The sequence below is a fragment of the Herpailurus yagouaroundi genome, unplaced genomic scaffold, assembly GCF_014898765.1.
Source record: "Herpailurus yagouaroundi ecotype Mexico unplaced genomic scaffold, PumYag 182, whole genome shotgun sequence".
Classification (NCBI taxonomy): domain Eukaryota; kingdom Metazoa; phylum Chordata; class Mammalia; order Carnivora; family Felidae; genus Herpailurus; species Herpailurus yagouaroundi.
The window spans coordinates 24,235,199-24,258,518 of record NW_024412413.1 but is presented as its reverse complement, the minus strand read 5'-3'; the positions used below and the strand labels follow the sequence as shown (position 1 = coordinate 24,258,518).

General features: G+C 35.2%; 1 protein-coding gene across 4 annotated transcripts in view; it reads left to right on the top strand.

The window, feature by feature from the left end:
- NEDD1 (NEDD1 gamma-tubulin ring complex targeting factor) overlaps window positions 1-23,320 on the top strand; it is a 50,249-nt gene that overhangs the window by 4,364 nt on the left and 22,565 nt on the right. For 3 of the 4 annotated variants that reach the window (XM_040491153.1, XM_040491151.1, XM_040491152.1), the window contains exons 3-6: window positions 1,561-1,655; window positions 5,965-6,081; window positions 9,119-9,259; window positions 22,474-22,703. In XM_040491153.1, coding sequence (XP_040347087.1) covers window positions 1,561-1,655; window positions 5,965-6,081; window positions 9,119-9,259; window positions 22,474-22,703 — 583 coding nt within the window. Of the gene's footprint in view, window positions 1-1,554; window positions 1,656-3,206; window positions 3,242-5,964; window positions 6,082-9,118; window positions 9,260-22,473; window positions 22,704-23,320 lie in introns of those variants that run through there. The other variant, XM_040491154.1, reaches the window with a different exon arrangement.

The following is a 23,320-nucleotide window of genomic DNA, read 5'->3' as shown; positions in this document are numbered from 1 at the left end:
AGGTTTTTATTATGTGTGGAGCTTAATTTCCCTATTATTTACCGTTTAAGAGAAAAGTGGCAATTCTTGATAAGTTTTAATATTTTGGGTTTATTTTTATTCCAAGGAGTTTTATTAGTTAGCATCTGCTGATAAACCACTTAATGTTCTCAACAAAACTGATGTGATCGTGAGGTAGTGTGGGATGATTTTTGGAACCTGGTCTTATTTCTATATAGTTTTCTTGTACAAGTAGATATGTACAGGAAACTTTTGTATATAGTCTTACTTCTAACGAGGCTTTGCTCTTGTCCCTGGAGGTTAGTGACTAAAGAACAGGTACTTCCCAGGCTTAGCTACTTGGGGTCCACTTAGCATGGATTCCAAGAACAGGATTAAGGGTGAGGTGCCAGGGAAATTAGTTTTTCGGCCCTCTTAGGTAATGTCCCTCACTTTCTCATGACTTCAAAAGCTACAAGAGAAATTAAAGGAGTAAGTATGTTACCTTTTCGTATTATCTTTGTTCAGTCCTTTTCTGTATTCTAAGGAGAAAAAGTAGCAGTAAGTAGAGGATGAAGCCAAGGAAAGGGAAATGATTTGTTTTTCTCAGTGCTGTAATATTTAGGTAGGAATGATATTTTTTTTTGAATCATGTATCAATAAAATCATAATCCATGGTCTATTCATGAAATATATGAATGTTGTGCAAACCATCCAAAAATAATGCAGGTAACACTTTGCTTGTTAAAAAGCATAGATTTAAACTTCTGATATTTTAACTTGTTATGACTCTCAAAATTAGACTCTTGTTCTTGAGTATATCGCATTTAATCATTTTAATTTAAAAATACCTAATTTACATTGTTTTGTGTTTACTGATTGTTCTGCTTATAATTTCTGTAAAATATGGTAATATAATTTTAAATTAAGTTAAATTTATTTAAAATTTAATTTTACATTGTTTAGTTATTTAAATTTAACTCTTCCATGGCATAAATAGTTGCTATTTAACCACATTTATTTATATTTTCTGTACTTACTGTTACATTTATTGTTAATATATTTAAGATTGAAACATTCTATCATAAAAATTCCAGTTCTAAGAATATATCAGGCTTTATATTTTTAGTGGACGAATAGGAGACTAATGTGGATGTTTACTTCCTAGACTAAATTGGTACCAAGCACTGTGTTAATAATAAATAACTATCTTGAATGGTGTGTATAGATGAAAAGGCTGATTGATATTTGCTGATGTTGCTTTTATCATGATCTCATTCTTGAAGGATAAAATTAGACCTTCTGGCCTATTCTTTGAAAATGGAGTAGTATTTCACTTGGGTAAAATAGCTTTCAAGTAATAGCAAAGCCAGAGAGGATGGCTCTTCCCTGTGGTAGTAGTAAAGAGAATTAGTCGTAGTAATTAGTAACCTGAGCCATTTTTGAAAGCTGGTGTGTAAGCTATATTCACTTGCTTGTCTTAGGTTAGTGCACTTGCTTTTATCATAATAATTCTTGCAGTAATAGTCTAGTGATAGAGATGCTCACGGATTGTTTGATGCTCCATAACTCTTCATTTAGATAACTTTCTAGTGACAGCCTCTTCCAGTGGCGACAAAATTGTTGTTTCAAGTTGCAAATGTAAACCTGTTCCACTTTTAGAGCTTGGTGAAGGGGTAAGTGTTTTTGGTTTTGTTTTTTTAACCTTCTATTAAAAATCTTAATTCTACTTGATGGTAACTGCTTCTTATGGTGCTTGCAACTAAATATAAATGTGTTTAAAAAAATTTTTTTTTCAACGTTTATTTATTTTTGGGACAGAGAGAGACAGAGCATGAATGGGGGAGGGGCAGAGAGAGAGGGAGACACAGAATCGGAAACAGGCTCCAGGCTCTGAGCCATTAGCCCAGACCCTGACGCGGGGCTCGAACTCACGGACTGCGAGATCGTGACCTGGCTGAAGTCGGACGCTTAACCGACTGCGCCACCCAGGCGCCCCTAAATGTGTTTAAAAGTACTATGCTTAACCTAAGCTCAAAATAATACAATAACACTTGAAGAGGAGATAGGTACTGAAACATCTTTAGGTAAAATAATAGTGGATCCAAGGGGAGCAATCAAGGACTTAGATTTTTTTCAACTAGTCACTTGCTTTCTCCATCTCTCTGTGGGAGATTCCTTGGTATTGCTGCCTTTTTAAAGCCTCACCCCTGGCTAGGTTACCAGGTCGATTTGGTCATAAGAGTCCTAATGATGTATCCCTGTCCTTTACTGACGTTGAGCTCAGGACCATCAGCTAATGACCGCTATGTGAAGGTAGCTTCTACTATAGCTTCTGTCCCTATGGTACTGAGCGGCCTGCCTGAGTCTCCCCAAGCTCTCCTAGAACAGAATGGCTTTGTCAAACTGAGCATTGGTCCCAGTGCATTTAAATGAAGTTCTCATTACATATTGTTTCTTGTTTTATAGATTAATCCCTCTGATTCAGGATAATGATGGTGTCTTCATTGTTAGTCACACACACTTCCTGAAAGCTATTTAAAAAAAAAAAAAAAAGGTTTAAGTAAAAAGGTGCAAGTAGGTGGTAGCTTGTTCTTAATTTAAGTTTCGAAATTTTCATAGCAAGCCACAAAGCATTATGAATTGTCATAATTTTATACACTGGAATAGGTGAGGTAGTCCACTTAGAAAAAATAAAGGAGAACAATGGAATACGAACTCATCTAATTTAATAAGGACTTTAGGTTTCTACCCATTCTTTTTTTTGGGATTGACCCAAGCATCAATTCCAGCCCACAGATGTTGGAGGCTGGGCAGAGAATGTCTGCTAGGATAGACATGAAATTTGAGACACACTGCCTATTCAAACTCATTTAAGTAAAATTGAGGCAGAGAGCATCCCTGGTCGATAAAAGGAAACTGTGTTCTTCAAGAGCAGTCAGAACATCTTAGTCATTTTTGGATCTTTAAATACTATCAAAGGTGTCAACAAGCATTTGTTGAATTGGATGTCAACATCAAAACAATTTCAGATTCCTCTTCCACCACAGTATATATTGTGCTCTTTCTGTGCATTATGCCTTAGAACAGTTTGGGAACTGTGTTGTTGTAGTTGTTGTTATTGTTAAAGTATGAAAATAACAGATGATATTCACAAATGTAACACAGTTGTAAGGATTTTGTGAATATTCCATGTCAGTTGCTATAGTTAGTTCTCTTTCCTACAGTTAAGAAATGACATCAAAATACAGGTGGATGAAAGGTGAGGTTATTTCTTATAATTTGAACCTGCTTTATTTAATTTGCTTATAGGAATATTTTGCAAACAGTGGTTCCTTAGCGTTTATTAGTAATTTCTTGTAACATATTAGTGTGCTGATAACCTTTGCTTTGTAGGACCCAAGTCCTATTACTCACGTGCCATTTGAGATATTAGACCATTGCTACTTGGGAAAATAAAATTCTGTCCTACTTACTTTAACACAATTTTTAGAGCAGAACTTTAAGTTTATATTTATTTTCTTTGATTTTGTATTTTATCTCATCGGAATAGGCAATTTGGTATTAATAGTAGTATAATGAATACGATAGGCTACTGTATAACCTAGACATTTGAACAGCTCTTATTTTAGATTTTAAAAACTTCACCCATTGCTTGTGCCTTAAGGTACAGGATTCCTGATAAGCACACAATGTTCATTAATTAAGTTCATTAGCTACATTAATAATATATCAGCATAAAAAAAGATCTTCTGTCATCAGGGTAAGCCAGTTAAAAACATAGGTTTTGTTCCGAGTCCTTAGTAATTTGACTTGTTTTTGATGATTGAAGTTGTAATATATTGATCTTTGATGGACACCACTCTTATCTATTTTCTTTAACAGTTATTCGGAAAGCTCTTAGCAGACTGTCCTGATTAGTGGTGATAACGAGATTCTAAATCTTACTAGTCTGTTTAGACCAAAGTCAGTTCCTAGAACGGTGTCCATAAGGGAATTATAGCAACTGTACTGCAACACTGATGTAATGTGCTCCTGATATTTTTATATGTGTTAGTAATTTTGACTCTTGGTCAGAAATTTCAGAGCTGGAAGAAACCTTGAGGGAGGGGAAAGGTGGGTATCTGTACCCTTTTAAGAATCCAGTGCTCTTGAAGGGGATTAAAAGTACACTTAATTGTGATGAGCACTAAGTAATGGATAGCACTGTTCAATTACTATACTGTACACCTGGAACTAATATAACACTGTGTTAATTATACTGGAATTAAAATAAAAAGGAAAGAAATGCTCTTTTGAGCATGGGGTGTTTTTCCAGATGCATGGACTCTTAAGGTGAGAATGATAGATCTTGTCCTCATTTCTCACTTCTTAGGTGAAGAAACATAGGCTTAGAAAGGTGAGATGACTTTGCCTAAACCTACATAGCTTGCCTTTTAACTTTTAGCTGAGTAATAAAATGTCCCCCTTGGAATTCATTTCTCTATTTTTTTCCCCAAGGCATACAACTAGAGGTGAGAGCAATTAATGTTACCGCATCGTGTATCTAAAGGTTAAATAGGAAAAATAACATGCAACATTGTATTTTATTGGTAGCCTAGTTACTGATGGCACTACCAGATAGATGATGCTCGTAGATACTCATAGTGAGAAACTTGATAACTTCTGTATTTTTACCTACTTATGCCATAAATATTTATTGGGCATGGAAATGGGCTTTGTGATAATGAAACTGACATTCTGGAGGGAGATAGACAGTAGACTACAGAATGATACCCAGATAGTGATAAGTTGTTACACAGAGAACTAAAATAAGAAATTGAGATAGCAGGTTACATTAGGAGGTCAAGGGAGGTCTCCTGTAGAGGTGGCATTGAAAGTTGCTGTCTATTGACCAGAAGGAGTCATTCAGCCAAGGTTTGGGGGAACTTAGCTTTCTAGGTAAGAATAGTTGTGTAGAAGCCTTGAAGCCAAAACAGGGCTGCTATGTTTAAGTAATAGAAGAAGGTGAGTGTGGCTAGAGAATTAGTGGGTGATGAGGAAAATGGTGAGATGAGGTAGGAAGGGGTCAGAGGAATGGGGCTTTGAAAGCCAGGTTAATACGTTTGAAATTTATTTTAGGGCTGAATGGAAGCCATTAAAGATTTTTGAATATGAGCGTTGTGATCTGATTTGCAGTTTTTAAAGGTCACCCTACTTGTGGGGCATAGAAGGTAGAGGAGTAGGGTTGGAAGTGAGGTGCCAGTTAAGAGGCTGCTGCTGTTCTGTGGGGTTGGGATTAGTGGCTGCGGTAGATAAAGAGGGGGGCCCTATGGGGTTTATGTTAGTGTTGGAGTTTAAAGAACTTTCTGTAGGTGACAGGGAAGGAGTAAAGGAGTCAAAGTTAATTCTGGACTTTTATCTTGAGAAACTTAGTGGATGGTGTCTTTACAGACCTAAGGAAGAGTGTAGGGTCAGGTTCTCATGACCTGATGTTTGAGACTTGGGCTCCTTAGGGGGAGACTTTGTTGTGAGGCTTTGAGCACGTATCTTAACCTCTTTATATTCCCCATCTGTAAAATGAGGGGTCTAGACATTCTTTAAAGTTTCTTCTAGGTTTAGTGTTTTATGAGCTGTGGGTGAATCCTAACTCAGTATACTCTGTGGAAGTGCAAGAGTAGATTTTACTGGGGGGAAATATTAAGGGCAAGTAACTCCTGATAGGAAGCCAGGACCTGCTGATGTTCCCTAAGCTTCCTCTGTTTCCTGTGTTCTATGGAAGAGAACATGACTCTGGTTGATTTCCTTGAAGTCCTTTTGAATTCCTTGCAAACTGTTGGATGCATGTGGAAGATGATGAGAACTGAATCTTTAGGAGAAGTCTTAGCTTGTTTATCACATTTAATTCAACAAATGTTTACATAGTACTTACTAAGTGTTGGTTGGGAATTGGAAGTCAGCTCTGGGCTCTGTTAAATTAAGGTAACTTTCTTTTTTCTTTAATAGCAAAAGCAGACATGTGTCAGTTTAAATTCCACATCTATGTATTTGGTAAGTGGAGGCCTAAATAACACTGTTAATATTTGGGATTTAAAATCAAAAAGAGTTCATCGGTCTCTTAAGGTAAGCAACTTGTTTTTTAGAACATCTTACAATGTTTAAAGTAATTACCAAACTTTTAATTTTGAGGTCTGATGATAAAAATAAGATGCTTCAGAATTGAAGTGAGATTTGTTAGGGAAAATAAAGATGCTATTAGTCAGAAAAAAATTTTTGGTCTATTTTTATCTCCATATGTCACCAATGCATATTATTGGTGTTTAAAACTTTCCCCTTAGTTTTCACTTAGTCTACTCTTTTTTGAGTAAACCACTTCCTTCATTTTTTCTAAAGTATGAGTTGTTGTCATTAGAGATCTTTTTTTAAGTGTCTGAAAAAAAATGAGAGTGGTTTTGGGATGGCAGTAATCGGTCTACTAATCAGAGTTGGGATTCAGCTTCATAGTTCTCTACTGTATATGATTGCTGCTGTTTGTGTTATTTTTGTTTGTGTTTTCATCTTGGTAATGGTATTTTTTCTAAAATAATTTACTATGGATAATTAACATTTCTTTAAATGGTTAGCTTTTTGCAGTTTCACAGAATAAAAATAACCACATGAAAGCTTCTGGGTTATGCTTTTTTTGGAATTCTACTTTTCACTGTTGTGTACTTTTAATATTTGGAAACTCATCTTTAAAGTTATTTTTAATTTTTATATGTTTTTAAAAAACTTTTAATATGAAAAGTTTTGAACATTGATGTGTATACACACACATGCACATGCACACACATTCATTATCAGACTTTGATGATGATGAACTCATGGCCAGTATTATTTTATCTGTTCCCTTATCTTCTCTCTAATCAGATTATTATATAATCTCAACCTCAGATTATTTTGAAGCAAATGCTGGATGTCGTTATTATTTGTTCATGTCAGATGTCACTGACTTAATTCTTACTAGGGAAGTTGTATATAGAAAATGATTCTCTTAGAGTAATTAAAATATAATCCTGTAATTGCTGTTTAAAATATTACCTGTGGAAGTTTATTTTAGGTATTAGCTAAACTTTGAAGAGAATTAAGGAAAATTCAAAAGTTGCCAAAATGAGAATAGTTAACTTTTATTAAGTTCTTTGATATGCCAGCCACTGTGCATAATAAACGTTTATTCTGTGTGTCTCAAGAATTCTGCAGATAGGTAGTGATTGCTGTTCCTGTGTACCTTTGGAGGAGCTCAGGCTGAGAGAAGTTAAAGAACTTCTTCAGTGCCAAACAACTAGTATGACAAAGATGAGATGCAAACTCAGATTATTATCCATTGTTGAATCTTTTAAATTATGAAATAATTGAATTAAAGCTATTTAGAGGGGGTATACATACTATGAGCAGAGAATGTTTTACAGAATTGAGAAGAGATTAGAAGTCTATGGCCAGTTTTTGTCACATATTCTCATTCATTTTAGGAGCATCACTTACACCTCTAACTCCTACTGCATGAAAAATTCTACTTGTTTTTCCTTCCTCACTTTCCCCAATTACTCCATATAGTTTTAGCTCTTCTCATTGTTTGCAACTCTTAGGGCATTTCATTTTTTTTTTTTTCTTTTTTTATTCATTCAGTTAACAAGTATTTGACTAATTGTGATAGTGGGAAATCTAATCTTTCACCTGGGCTCTCTTCTCTGTGGTGCTCTCCCTGGTAACACAATTTTTAGCACTTGGTAGGTGCTTGTTGAAGACTTATTTTCCACAGTTAAAATAAGGAAGACCCCTGCCTCTCTATAAAGTCGTAGAAATTGTATTGGACCCCATGTTCTTAATTTTCCAAGTGGGAACAATGCATTAAATGTCCACTCTCCATTTTCTTCTCATCAGGCATTTTTTTTCCCCTTGGGATAGCAATTTTTTCTTTGATTTAGGAAAGGAGTGACATGTGAAAGTATCTCCAGACATGCTTGAGGGACCATTTGAAAAAATTGGATTATAAGTGGAATATTATAGCTACTATTCTTGATGTTACATTAAGCTAATTATTAGATACAAAAGTTATATTGTTTATATTATTAATATAAATAGCAAACTCTTAAAAACTATACTCTTAACTCTTATCACTTTTCTCTGTGCCTACTAGATATCTCTAACTTGACTTTGGAAAATATAGTGTTTGTGAACTCAGTTTGTTTAAAACCACTTTTATTTCCTCAAAGTGGATTCCCCTTTGGATTTTGGAGACAGCCTAATATCCCAAGAAGAAAATAGGCTTCGGGGTTTGACCTGGAATTGAATCCTGGGTCTGCCACTTAGTAGTTAATGTGAGCTTGCACAGATTTCGTAAACTTCCTGTACCTCATGTAGGTAACTCATCCATAAAATAAGAAAAGTGACTTTGCCTCCTAGGATTCTTCTAAGGATTAATAATAATCCGTAAAGTTCCCAGCATTAGTAGGTATTCAGCAAATGGAAACAGCTGCTATTGTCTGTCAACCATGCCTTCCTCCTTCTGGCTTGGGCTTTTGTTTTGGCTGTCTTGCATTTTGCATGTCTGGTTTCTTTCCCCTTTCCCTGCTTTTGGTTTATTATTTTCTTTAAGGCTGACCTCAAGCTTATGTCTTCCACAAAGCTTCCTCTGTCAACTCAGGTCCAGTGAAGCCTTTTTCTCTTTCCTAGGACACTTTGCCCCTACTACTCATTTAGCATTCCTTCTGCCATTTTCATGTTAATTTAAATGTCCCCTCTTCTTGATTGAACAGTGATTCTCTCAAGGCCAGGGACTCTCCCACAATAGTCAACTTGCTGTAAATGTTACTTGTCAGTGGAAGGGAGACAGGCTATCTAGAAAATTACCTTCCCTTTTGTCTCTTGTTTTGGAGTGCATGATCATTATTACAGTTATAAAAACTAAGTCTCTGTTCCTTGAGAAGACGTGGTGTTGATCAGATAGTTTCCTACTCATTTGAGTAATTTGTTTAGGTTATTTGAGGAAAATGTTAAAGCAAATATTAGATTCACAAATACGTACTATTTTATTTTAAAAAAATGAAATTTACAAGAACATGAAGATGTGAGGTGTGACGGTTATGTGGCAGTGTACTTAACTTTGCTTTCTTTTTTTCAGGATCATAAAGATGAAGTAACTTGTGTTACATATAATTGGAATGATTGTTACATTGCTTCTGGATCTCTCAGTGGTGAAATTATTTTGCACAGTGTAACCACTAATTTATCTAGTACTCCTTTTGGCCATGGTAGTAACCAGGTACAGTATGGGTTTATTCAAAACAGAGTTATAAAACAGAGTTACATAAGACAATGAATTTTAAGTTAAAAATTTTTTTTTCCATGTTTTATTTATTTTTGAAAGAGAGAGAGCATGAGCAGGGGAGGGGCAGAGAGAGAGGGTGACACAGGATCTGAAGCTGACTCTGTGCTGACAGCAGTGAACCCAATGCAGGGTCTCGAACTCACGAACCGTGAGATCGTAACCTGAGCCAAAGTCGGACGCTCAACTGACTGAGCCACCCAGGTCCTCTCAATTTTAAGTTTTTAAAATTAAGTATTTTAAATTTGTATTTAGTTTGCTTGAAAAATTTACAGCTAGCTATTTTTAATGGTCTTGTTTAAAAATGTTCAAATAAGGTAATTCATACTAGATTATGTTGCTTATGTGCGTTGAGTTATGCCATTGAATAGCCACATGATCCTAGAATATGACTATATATAACAAAATACAAACAGTTGTTGGCAGGTCAAATCTGAAACATGGATATTAATCTTTCTATGACATCACAATTATAGAAGCATTGCATATTTCCAACTGTACCAACGACAAGACAGATATTTCTATTCATAAATAGAATGGTGGGCATGGATAATTGAGTGTGTTTAGGCACAGGGTAAATTGAGCTTTGTTTTTTGTGTTAAGTGTTCGATAGTTAACCAAATAAATTTAGTTACTCAAAAAATCTAATTCTTGGCCAACCTTCCGTGAAATTCTGTACAGAAATTTCTAGTGAAGTGCAATCTCTTTTAATCCTTACTTTTTATTGTAATCACTTTGGCCCTATTATTAGATAAAATATGGGAGCTCTTCACTTTTAAAAAGCAGTTTTGGAAATCAGTATTCACTGTATATTTAGTGTTTAAAGAAAATTTAATGGATATTAAAATACCGAAAAAAGTCTTTTCTCAAGTTTCTTCTGTATTGCGAGAATAAAAGAGATAAACCTATAGATGATATTATAGGTGATTCCTATAAAACAATCTTATGGTGATTCAGAACAGTGAGAGAAAATTATCTGGGAATAAAATAGGGAAAATTGAAGGAGGGAGGATTTTTAGCTGGGTCTAATGCTTAAATGATTTTTATTTTGTTTTGTTTTTACTACACTATGAATTGACTGCTAATTAGTTGACTCTATAGTAGGGTTAGCTCTGTACATTCCCATGTTACAGTTGGAACCGTGTCTCATTCCTTTGTCCTCAACCATTATCCAACTTTGTACTTCATGTGGAAAAGATCCTCAATAAATGTGAATGGATTTATAGATAACAAAGATTTTAATAGGCTAATCTAGAACTTTGGGAGAAGAATATTTTATATGGAGGAAACCACACGAACAAAAACAAGGGTTAAGGAGAACACGTAGGTTCTTCTATAGGGCCAATGTGAGAAGATATTGGAAAGGTAAATATAGAATAATGTTGATATGGAACTTTGAATGCCAGACCAAAGATTTGGCTTTTATTTTGGAAGGCATTTAAGTTGCTAATCAGAGTTATTGATTAGTTGAATGTCAGAATTCCAGAAACCTTGAACTGAGAGAAAGCCTTTAGAGGCAGTTTCACTTTCTGCCTTTTACGGATGTGGATGAGAGATTTGCCACAAAAATTCATTAATATTAGCATAAAAGCAGGAAGTACTATTTTGATTTTGTGATTCTCTTTTTGGTTATTTATATTTTGATGAGGGAGACAAAAGCCTAAGCCCATAGACATTGGAACTATTGTGAAAAACATCATAGTGTTCCAATGTCTTGCTTCTTAAGGAAATTAATTTTTCTTCTTTCTATCCTTTTTTTCCCCCCGATTTCTGATATATTAGAAGCATGACACGTTTAGATTTATAAATTCTGAGTTAACTTTTTAGTAACATAAAAGGTCAGATACCTACCATGTATATTCTTACATTTCAGTTTGTATTGTATCTTATAATGAGAGGGGGTTTTTTTTGTTTGTTTTTTTTTTAATTAAAACCAGATATGAAGGAATAGTCCTGAAAACATTAGATTTAGTTATTGCTCTTGGCTTTATTATGTGTAAATTATTTAAATGTCTAAAATTGAAATATAACTTACATAGTAAGTACATACATCTTAAGCATACAGCTTGATGAATTTTTATATGTACATATACCCGTGTAACTACCAGGATCAAGGTATAGAACATTTCTGGCACATCGGAGGACTCCCTCTTAACCCTTCTGAGGTGCTACCTCATATTTCTTAAAAGAATTGGATGTGTCTGCTTTCTTTTAGTCTTCAGTATGTTTGCTTTGTTGAATGGAATAGTAGTTTATACTGTTTTACTGCTTTGTGGTTTTCCATTACATGGATATGCCACAGTTTGTTGATGGACATGTGAGTTGTTTTTAGTTTTTAGCTATTACAATAAAGCTGCTGTGAATATTATTGTATGTGTCTTCTTTTGGACATATGTTTTCATTTCTCTTGAGTAAACACTCAGAAATGGACTTAAGTCTTAATGTAGGCATCATGTTTTACTTTGTTAAAAAATGCCAAAGGATTTTCTGAAATCCTTGTGCCATTGTACGCTTCTGCCAGCACTGTTTGTGAGATTCAGTTGCTCCACAGTTTTGCTAGTACCAACTATTGTGTCTTATTAATTTTAACAATTTGATGGTTGTGTGGTGGTATCTTACTGTGTTTTAATTTTCATTTCTCTGTGTTGAATAAGTTGAGTGTATTTTCATATGCCTTTTTTTGTGTAGTCACTGTTCAAGAGTGTTCTTCCTTTTTGTATTTTGTTACTTGTGTTTTTTCTGATAGATTTATAGTTTATTGTATGTTCTGGATGGAGCAATTTTATGGATATGCATGTTGCATATATCTTCTTTTAGCTTACAGCTGGCCTTTTAACTCTAATGCCTTTGTAAAAAATGAATAGAGGGGTGCATCCAACTCTTGATTTCGACTCAGGTCATGATCTCACAGTTTGTGGGTGTGAGCCCCACATCAGGCTTCATGCTGACAGTGTGGACCGTGCTTGGGATATTCTCTCTCTCTCTCTGTCTCTCCCTCCCTCCCACCCTTGCTTGTGTGCACTCACTTTCCCACTCTCTCTCTCAAAATAAATAAATGAGCTTTAAAAAAAATTTTTTTTTGAATGAGCAGAAGTTCTTAAATTTAATGAAATGTACTCTAGTACATCACTTTTTCTTTATGGATACTGCTTTTTGTGTCCTCTTGAAAAAATCTTGCTTGCCCCAAGGTCTTAAAATAGTGTCCTTTGTTTTCTTTTAGGTAAAGTTTTATTGTTTTACTTTCCCCATTTGTGTCTATTATCACCCATTTCAAATTAATTTTTGTGTATGGTGTGAGATATAGGGTTTAACTTTCCATACAGATATGTAATTACATCAGCATTACGTATGGCAAAGACTCCTGTAGCTCTCCAGTGAGTGTTGGTGGTCAGAGGGTTTGGAGAGCATTCCAGGCAGAGGTTATCACCTTCGTAGAATCCTTACTACCGTTTATTGTGTCTCAGGCACTGTGGTTATTGCTTTATATTCCATTTTCTCATTTAATTTTTGCTACTCATTTGTGAGATGTATGTTATTCTCATTTTATAAATGAGGACTTTCAGATTATAAGACCTTTAACTTAGTATTTTGAAGATCTACTCTTCAAGAGTGGTAGCACTGTTTTCTTTGGAATCTCTATCTCAGGAACAGCTGAATATTTAAAGATTTGAGAATCCAAAGCTTTTGGAAACTTTGCAGTATTCTCTTGTCACTTTACAGATACTTTAAAATTCTAGGTGACAGATAGGTCGCTGTATTGTTGATTTTCAAAGGATTTTCATTGATTAGTTGCAGAGCAAAACTGAATTTAAATTATCTTCTAGTTGAGGAAAACCGTAATGCTCTAGGCTTATCTCTTGTGCAAGGTCACCTGAGATTTTCACATACCTGCTGCCTCCTGCTAGCACAGGTCAGCAACTCTATAAGATCTTTTGGTATAGTTCTGTCTCTCAGGTCCCACATTTATTTGGAGAGCTAGCTGTGTGAACTCCGGCAAGTTACTTAATTCTCAAGCCTCCTTTTCTTTATCCAGTGAAAATGAGAATATACTTTCAGTAGAGTTGTGTTTTTATTTGTTTGTTTGTTTGTTTTAAGGGCTAAATGAGATGGTGAATGTGTTTAACATAGCTCCTAATGTTTGGGTAAAGATCAGTGAACTTCAGTGTGAGCTTTTAATGAATAATCATATTAAATCATTAAAATAGCTTTTGTGATTTACTTTCCCAAACTGGTGTGAATATCTTTAGGTTTAATGTATTCCCTCAAAACACCTGCTAATTTGCCAGTTGTAACTTGCCCTCAGTAATCATGTTTTGTGTTTTAGACTGACTTAGAAAAAGGAAAGCTTTAAAGAAAGTGAAAAAATTGAACTGGAGTAATTAATTTTTTTCCCCTTTCCCTGGAGCGAATGTTTATATATTTTTTGTATACTGTATTATTTCATTTTCCTCAATACCTTTAAAGCCGAGTGCGTGGGCTAGACAATACCGGTTGGTCCCTGTGTTTGTAACTATGCAGTTCCAATTTTCTTAGTGAAGAAAGTCAAATTTTCATGATTCTGCATACTTATGTTTCCCTTATACAGGCATCATAATTGAAATCTTTGGAATGATTTTTTTTCCTCCTACAAATGATTTCATTATGGCATACTTTATCTATTGGTGACTAGACGCATAGACTCGCTACTTGAGCATTCATTTAAAAGTTTTTTTTATTAGAATTCATTTAAGAGTTCAAATATATTAAATATTCACCTCTTAAACAGTGTTCATAAAAATGTTAAGTCTGTCAGAAAATTGATATAATTCAACTCATATACTGTTACCCAGCCCAATTTCTGTCTTGATCAGTTTTACTCTAAGCAGGGTCTAGGTTATTGAGAAAAATAGTTGATAGGGGACATCTGATGATTAAAATGTAAAATTTTTGTTTCTCTGAACAATCAAGAATTTGAAATCTTTAAAAATTATCAAACTGGTTTCTTAGCAAAAGTGACAACCGTGGAGTGTCCATGAATCTGCATTATACTGAATTTTGTATCAGAAATGAGATTGCCTATATTTAGGTCTTAACTTTGAAGTGTCTGAGCTGAATTGAAGCTATTAGTTTTGTGCGGATCACAGTGTCTTTTCACAGGGGAAAAAGAGCCTTGCTGCCTCTGCAGAACTGCCGGGGCTGACAGACCTCCCAGGTTACAGATGCATGTTGCTCTTTGGCAGGTTCAGCAGCACAGGCTCTCAAATAGGTTGACCTGTGTTGCCTTTCCCAAGCTGCAGTCCTTTTCGAAGATTTCAATAGGAATCTAAGGAATCAATAATGATCCTTTTTTTTTTCTTAAATATAATTTATTGTGAAGTTAGCTGACATACAGTATACACAGTGTGCTCTTGGTTTCCAGAGTAGATTCCCATGATTCATTGCTTACATACAACACCCAAGTGCCCATCCCAAAAATGATCTTTAAATGCAGCAGGCTTTTCATGAGATTTTAAATATAATGTATTTTAGTAGATGTTAAATTTTATTCAGTGTGATTTTTGATATTTTAGGTATAGATCTTTTAAGTTTTAGTAAGCCTGTTTGAATCGAGTCTGGTAAATGTAAGTAATTATTAATTACACTTAAAAATAACAATTATTGGGGCGCCTGGGTGGTGCAGTTGGTTAAGCGTCCGACTTCAGCCAGGTCACGATCTCGCAGTCCGTGAGTTCGAGCCCCGCATCAGGCTCTGGGCTGATGGCTCAGAGCCTGGAGCCTGTTTTGGATTCTGTGTCTCCCCCGTTCTCTCTGACCCTCCCCCGTTCATGCTCTGTCTCTCTCTGTCCCAAAAATAAATAAACGTTGAAAAAAAAATAACAATTATTTTTGTCAAGAATGAGTTTAATTTTAATTTGGTTAACTTGTTTGCTTATATTTATACCTGAATTTCACCACTCAGAGTTTGACCACAGAGCTTTATATCTATCAAGTGGTCTCCTTGATGTTCTATAAGAGCATTGATGTACAAAGTTTGCATGATAATATGTGCTTGAAGTATTTTCTTAGTATTTGTATATATTTGTCTAGTCTATATATAGTATGTTCTTTGAGCAGTTTTATAATTGTGTTGGCATAAAATAAACTTCTAATCCGTATCTTTAATATTTAAAGACTATTTTTTTCCTTCTATATTTCTCTTCCAAATTTTCCTTAATGGGAAGAATGTTTTCTTGCAGTGTTTCTATGTATATCTATCTTCCTTCCATAGTTAGAATCATTCTGTTGGTCCAGTCTTGTTTCCTGCCTTTTTCTTGGTAGTGTTCCATCCCAAGTGTTCTCATTTTACTAGTCTTCATAACCAGAATTTTTTAATGGCTCCATAACATTCCATGTTCAAACACCACGGTTTATCTAAACTTTCCCATATTTTAGATATTTTCCAATATTTTACAATCACAAGCACCCTATCTATATTTATTAATATTATTTCCATAAATATGTGTTTTCTGTTTTTGACTTTTTCTGAGATAACAAATTCTATTTCAGTGTAACTCAGTAGCAGGCTCACATTTTTCTTCCTTGAGGAACTCGAGTGTGTTACTCCCATCAATTTTGGTCTCAAATGTCTCATGATAATTTAAGTATTTTTTTCCTTATAAGTCACTTGTTCTTTCTCCCTAGATTTCCAAGGGATTTTTTTTTTTTTTCTTTAAAGTCCAGTAATTTTACAGGGCACCTAGATGGCTCAGTCGGTTAAACATCTGACTCCAGCTCAGGTCATGATCTCATGGTCTGTGGGTTCGAGCCCTGCTTTGGGCTGCTGTCTGTTGCCAGCACTGAGCCGCCTCCCTATCCTCTGTCCCCCTCTTTCTCTGCCCTTTCCCCACTCGCTCTCTCTTTCAAAAATAAATAAGCATTCAAAAAAATAAAGTCCAGTAATTTTATTAGATTATGTCTTGGTATTGATCATTCTGTATTGCTATTCATAGAGACATGGTGTGCTCATTTAATATGTTGTTTCAGATCTTTCAGGAAAGTTTTCTTGAATTATATAGCTTTTAGTAATTTGTTATTTTCCTTATGTTTGTCTTTTCTTTGTTAGATCTTCTTCAGTGATTTATTACTTTCAAATCATTTTAACTTTTTCCTTATTTTTAATTTTCAGAAATTCTTTCCTTTTTGTCTGTCTTTAAGGTGTTATCTATTGTGTTTAATCATTCTTGTATTACTTTTAAATTAGCCTTCATTTTTGAAGAGACTTTAAAAATTTCTAATTCTTTCGCAAGTTCTAACATCTCATTTCTGTTTTCGAATGCTGATTTATATTGTTTTTTTTAAATGTCTTGTAACATATTATTTTCTTTTTGGTCATTTCTTGAGAACGCCTTTCTTTTTATTCTCTTTGTTCTCATAATAACTTTGTATGGGATTTATCTGCAAAGTTAGTTTCCCTGAACTTCTACACAGGGATGGGGTTCAGGGTATCTTTTCTAGCTTTACAGAGCTCCCTCTTGTTTTCAGTTTTGTTTTTTGGTTTTTCTTTTTAATGGCAATTTAATTTGTGAGGTTGCCTGGCTTTGTTCCACTCACTTACTTGTATGTGAACTTTTGCTCTCCTTCAGCTCTGTTGACTCCGTCCTATTTAGGTTTGCTTCCACTCCTAATAGTGTGTCCTTAATGTGGTGCCCTGATCTGGGAGGGAGGTGTCTCAACTGGTCAGTTTGGGGAGTTCATTGTGGTTAAACTGCTCTAGCTTTTCAGATCTTTCTGCAGATCTCTGTGTAGTCCTACTAATGTGTGGCTATTCCTGGTTTCAGCTGGTATTGTCAAATTTGTCACCATGTTTTTTTTGGAATACCTATTTGGAGTGATTTGGGGCTTTTCCCGTTCTTAGATCTGTTATTTCCTTCTGCTTCCTTTTGCACAGACACGAATACTGTGAAGGACTGTGGCTGCCAATTGATTTACCAGCATGTATTTTGGGGCTCATGGGGATACCTGATAGTCTGGTTTTGTTATAAATGTTCATGAGATTTTAGTTTTGCTCTCTGGGTTGCTATCTGTCTGTAACACACACACACTCAGACACTTACACTCATTGTGCTGGGGATCCCCAAGAGGAGGTTTGATGATTCACTAGGAGGACTCACAGGACTCAACATATAATCATACACATGGCTATGATTTATTACAGTGAAGTACAAAGCCGAATCAGCAAAGGGAAAAGGTACACCAGGTGAAGCCTGAGGAAACCAGGTATGAGCTTCCAAGCATCCTCTTGCAGTGGAGAGAATGTTCTTAATTTCTCCAGCATCAAATTGTGACAACATGTATGAAACACTGTCTACTAGGAAGCTCATTAGAGACTCATTGCCCAGGTTTTTTTTTTTTTTAAAACATATATTTATTTTTGAGAGAGGGACAGAGTACAAGCAGGGAGGGGGCAGAGAGAGAGGGAGACACAGAATCAGAAGCAGGCTCCAGGCTCTGAGCTGTCAGCACAGAGGCTGATGCAGGGCTTGAGCTCAGGTACCATGAGATCATGACCTGAGCCAAAGTCAGATGCTTAACCATCTGAGCCACCCAGGTGCCCTTCATAGCCTAGGGTTTTTATTGAGGCTAGTTGTGTAGGTACCCTCTGTGTGCCATATATCAAACTTTCAAACTTCCAGAAGGAAAGCAGATGTTCAGCCATGGTTCAGCCATAAACTGTATCTTTTATACAAACAGTTTAGGCGTGGTGAGCCACTCTTACCAGTAGTGGAAACTTCCCCAAATCCCAGTTCCCAGACAACAACCAAGGGCCAACTCTGAAAAGTAGGACTTGTTAAGGATAGACAGCCCAGACCTGCTTGGTAAGTCTTTTCTGCATGCATAATCACACACACACACACACACACACACACACACACACAAATGGAATTCAGAGAGATTCAGAAACTCTGCCACTACCATAACCAGCTTTTCAGAGTCCTCCAGTTAAAAGGATTTTGATTAAGCAAGACAAATATGTTCAGATTTCAAGTTTTGAAGAGGTTACTGCTGTAGTAGTGTGAAGGATGATAGTAAGCCACTAAGAATGGAAGTGGGCAGTAGCTCCAGTGACAGTTAATTAGTGCTTGAAATGAGACTCTGGAAATTAAGAAGAGCAGGGGGGATGGAGTTGAAGGGATATTGTATATGTTTATGTATGTGTGTACAGGTACACATATATAGAGTATACAGTATATAATGTATATACGGTGTCTAATATATCTATATATGCATATATAGTATTAGAGATTATAAAACTACAATAAAATATGAATGTACATTCTTATCTCTGTGAAGGTAAGGCTTTTCTATGTATAAGAACAAAGTTATAAGTCAGGGGAACAAATTTGATAAATTTAAGTACATAAAACTTAAAATCTGGCAAAAAGCAAGATTTGAAAAAATTAACAAAATTGAAAGGAAAATGGGGAAATATTTATACCTATGAGAGCATTAATGTCTTTATAATAGGAAAATCAATTGCAAAATAGGATTTTAAAAAAATCTTAATAGCCCAATAGAAAATAAACAGAGTAGATTAATGGGCAGTTCACAAAAAAAGGAAGACAGATGGTCATTTAGCATTTTTCATCCAGGAACCTTTAAAGCATGAACAGCAGTGAAATACAAATTCTTTCAGAAATTAGCAGTTTTTAAAAATGATAATAGTTAGGGTACTTGGAAGTTGGAAATAACCTAAATGTCCAACATTAGATTATTTAGGTAAATTGATATACTAATACATTCATGTATTATCCAGCTGTTAAAATCACGTGATAAAAATATTAGTGACAACACCAACTTCATCTTAATAAAGTATGATCCCAGGTTTTCTGTTTATACCTTACTGGAATTCAAACAAACGTACATTAACACAGAAAAATATTTAAACAGGGGTGCCCGGGTGGCTCAATTGGTTAAGTGTCTGACTTTGGCTCAGGTTATGATCTCATGGTTTGTGGGTTCAAGCCCCATATTGGACTCTGTGCTGACAGCTCAGAGACTGGAGCCTGCTTTGGATTCTGTGTCTCCTTCCCTCTCTCTCTGTCCCTCCCCTGCTTGCACTCTGTCTCTCAAAAATAAACATTAAAAAAATATTTAAACAATAAAACTAAGACTTATTTACAACAAAACTGAATGTTAACCAGTTTTTCTGTAGGTGGTAGGATTATGGATGGTTTTTTCTCTTCTTTTTTTTTTTTATGGGTGTTTTTTTTTTCCCCCCCAAACATTTATAGCAGGTGTCAACAAACCATGATCCAATAGCTGGCCATTATTTTTGTAAATAAAAATTTATTGGAACATATCCGTGCTTATTCATACTGCTTTTGTGATACACCAGCATAAAACATTTACTATTTGATCCTTCGAGGAAAAGTTGGCCAGCCCCAGATCTAGAGTGATGTATTTTTTATATTTAGAAACATATATTTCTCCACAGGCATATACATTCTTACATAATAATAATGTGAGAAAAAATAGTATTGCTGCTTTATAGGGATTTTTTAAATAAGGTTCTTGGCAATATATTTTTTTTCTTAGAAGTAGCTTGAATCTGGAGCAACATAGGGGCTTAATAAGTGCTGCTGATACTAATATGTATTAGTACTTATTTTAAATATAATTTAGCAGATTAATAGTTTGGGTATCCAGGATTATGGATACTCTTTTAATGATACTCTAAAGGCATCATGATTTAATAGATGTAGAGACATCAGCAAGACCTCTTTTTTCAGAGAGATAGAGGAGAAACCATTTAAAGAAGTCAGTGTAGCTACTTACAGGTTTTTAAAAAAATATACACATGTCAAAGATGGTCAGATGGGTGCATAAACAATGAAGAATGAGTCATGTGAGAATAGCAGTGATGGCTACTATGTCCCTGGCTCTGCGCAGAAACTATTTAATCCTCAGAACAACCTTGACTGCAAAACAAGAGTGTTTTCTATTTTGTAGTTGAGCACACTGAGGCTTGGAGAGTGTAAGTACCCAAGACCTGCAGAACTTGGCTGAGACCCTACTTGAACCCAGGTTATCTGAGAGGAAGATTTATGGTTTTCTTTAGCCTTTTCCTAAAGAGTTGCCATACAGGTCCACAGAATATAAAGCACACTTGGAATTTAGGATTTGATTTAATCAAGAAATACATTTTTAACTATTTATAAAGTTTCATATAAAGTAGTAAGCTTCTTGTTCCTTGCCAAATTCAAATAGATTCTGGATGACCAGATTTTAAGGACTCCTGCTATGACTAAGAGGTTGAATTTTATGTACTTTGAGGATCTAGGAGGTCTGTGATTTTATGGTTTTATTTATTTATTTATTTCAGTTCTGCCTGTGTACTTAATTCAAATTTAGATTTTATGAGGGGCGCCTGGGTGGCTCAGTCGGTTAAGCGGCCGACTGCGGCTCAGGTCATGATTTCGCAGTCCGTGAGTTCGAGCCCTGCGTCGGGCTCTGTGCTGCCGACTCAGAGCCTGGAGCCTGTTTCAGATTCTGTGTCTCCCTCTCCCTGACCCTCCCCCGTTCATGCTCTGTCTCTCTCTGTCTCAAAAATAAGTAAACGTTAAAAAAAAAAATTCAAATTTAGATTTTATGAAGGACCCTAACTATATGAACTCAACATGCTGCAGAATTTTTTAAAAAATTGTCTTGCTTATGTTTTGATGGGTTGATATGTGACTCTATAAACATCACAATTCACTAAAAAATCTCTGTGTCTTTTATATAGTTAAGCTGTGAGTAGTGTATTTTTTCTTGAGTATAGACCAGAGGAAAGATTTGGCTATTTGAGTGGATATACTTTTCCTCAACAAATATGCAAAATATAAACCAACGCTTTCTGTTTGTACTCTAATCATATGAAAATGAGCCAAATTTAATGGACGACCATAGTAATTATCTTACCTTGGGTATCTGGTAACAAATACTCCTTTTGTTTCCTTGGACAGAATTTGTTTTGTATTATTCCTAAATATTTTAGTTGTCGAGGGCTGTTGTATCTTATGTTAAAATATCTTAGAAGATAGTAGTATATGAGTTTTTAATACATAGAGGCTAGTGGTTTCAAATCGTTTTGGAGTGTGATAGATTAAACTGGATAGAAGAAACAAACAACCTTCAGATTTGACTTTTGTTCTGTGCCACTTTTATCTGGAACCTCTAATATATATATGGCTACTATCTCCTAGTGACTGCTTTATTGCTTTATTCAGTACTGTAACTTAACTCTTTGAAGATGTCTTAGAGCCAGTTTCCCACTCTGGATTCTGCTTTTAATTTCTATGTTTATATTGCTGGTTCTGTGCAATGAAAAATTAGTTTAAATGTAAAATATTTAATCCTCTGCTCAGTGAATGATAATATCAATACAAGTTTGAAAGCAACATTTTAGTAAAAGTGGATAAAATTCATCCAGTTTTAATTCAAGACCTGTTTACTCAAACTGAATCTTTGTTTATTCTGGTCCAACAGAAACTAGAAAGAGAGTATGTCTCCACTGCCCCCAGGGAGGAGTGTTTAGAGAAAGGCCAGTATTGCCCTCAGGCTGATGCCTTTGAAAGACTGGATATTGTCCATTCCCAGTCTATAGTGTTGTCAATTATTTCTTTGTGATTTAGTTAATTTTTTATTATGCTTCAGGTGTTAAATTGCCAGTACATCAGATGCTCAGATTCAAACAAATATATCCAAATATCTAAAATACATGTAGAAAATAAATTTGAAATATTGCTCATTCTCTGCCAGTGTTCTCTTACACTTGTTCATGTTTTAGCTGTGATTGGCTACTACTGGGCCTTTTGTTTATGGTAGATGTTCCTAATCCTGATGAATTAATGTGGTAATCTCAACATCTTGTATTTTTCCTCCGCAAAAGGGGAGATTGAGGTAGCTCTATTCCAAGATAATAAAATCATGACAGATTTAATTACTAGAATATTGGTATGTATTGGGGTCATCTTATAGCCCACTAAATGATTTTATGGTTGTCATAATTAAAACCTGTTACTCTATAAACCAGAGAGGTCCTAAATCCCCTGTGAATAGTGTGGTTGATGGTTGGCCATTATTTATATAGTTTATATAAAATGTTCTTATGAATGCTTACAGTTACATAAAACTTATTCTTATTTTCATAGTCTGTTCGGCACTTGAAGTACTCCTTGTTTAAGAAATCACTACTGGGCAGTGTTTCGGATAACGGAGTAGTAACTCTCTGGGATGTGAATAGCCAGAGTCCATACCATAACTTTGACAGTACACATAAAGCTCCAGCTTCTGGCATCTGTTTTTCTCCTGTCAATGAATTGCTATTTGTGACTATAGGCTTGGATAAAAGAATCATTCTCTATGATACTTCAAGTAAGAAGTAAGTGTGACATGATCATTTCTTAATTTAGTAACAAATAACTGTAATCTCATTAGCAGGCATATTTGTGATTTGCATAGACCTCTGATTAATGTTTGGGACATCTAAAGTTTGTGTACTTGATATCTAAAAGATAAAATTTTCTCTTTTTTCTCACATGCAGAAAAAAATAGATGAAATGTGGACGTTCTTTAGAGTACATCTGGATGATGAATGTTAAGAATAGCATGTTAATGATTGCACATCTTTATTTTAGCACACAGGCATAGTATTCTTTTTCAAAAATACAACTGAATATATTTTTTAAGGCAATATGATTAATTTGCTTTAAAATTAATTCATTATCTACAGCAATGTTTCTAAACTGCTAACATTTTGGGCTGGATAATTCTTGGATGTGGGGTGTGGGGGCAGGGGGTGGGGTGGCTGTCCTGGGTATTGTAGAATATTCAGCAGCATCCCTGGCCTCTACCCACTAGATGCTAGTAGTATTCCCCAAATCAGCAAGAGTAGCAAAATTGCCCTTAGTTGAGAACCACTGATCTAGAGCTAAAGGGTATGTAATCTTTTAAGTATCTGGGTCAGTTGTGCCTTCTTTTCTTTCTTACAGTTATAGC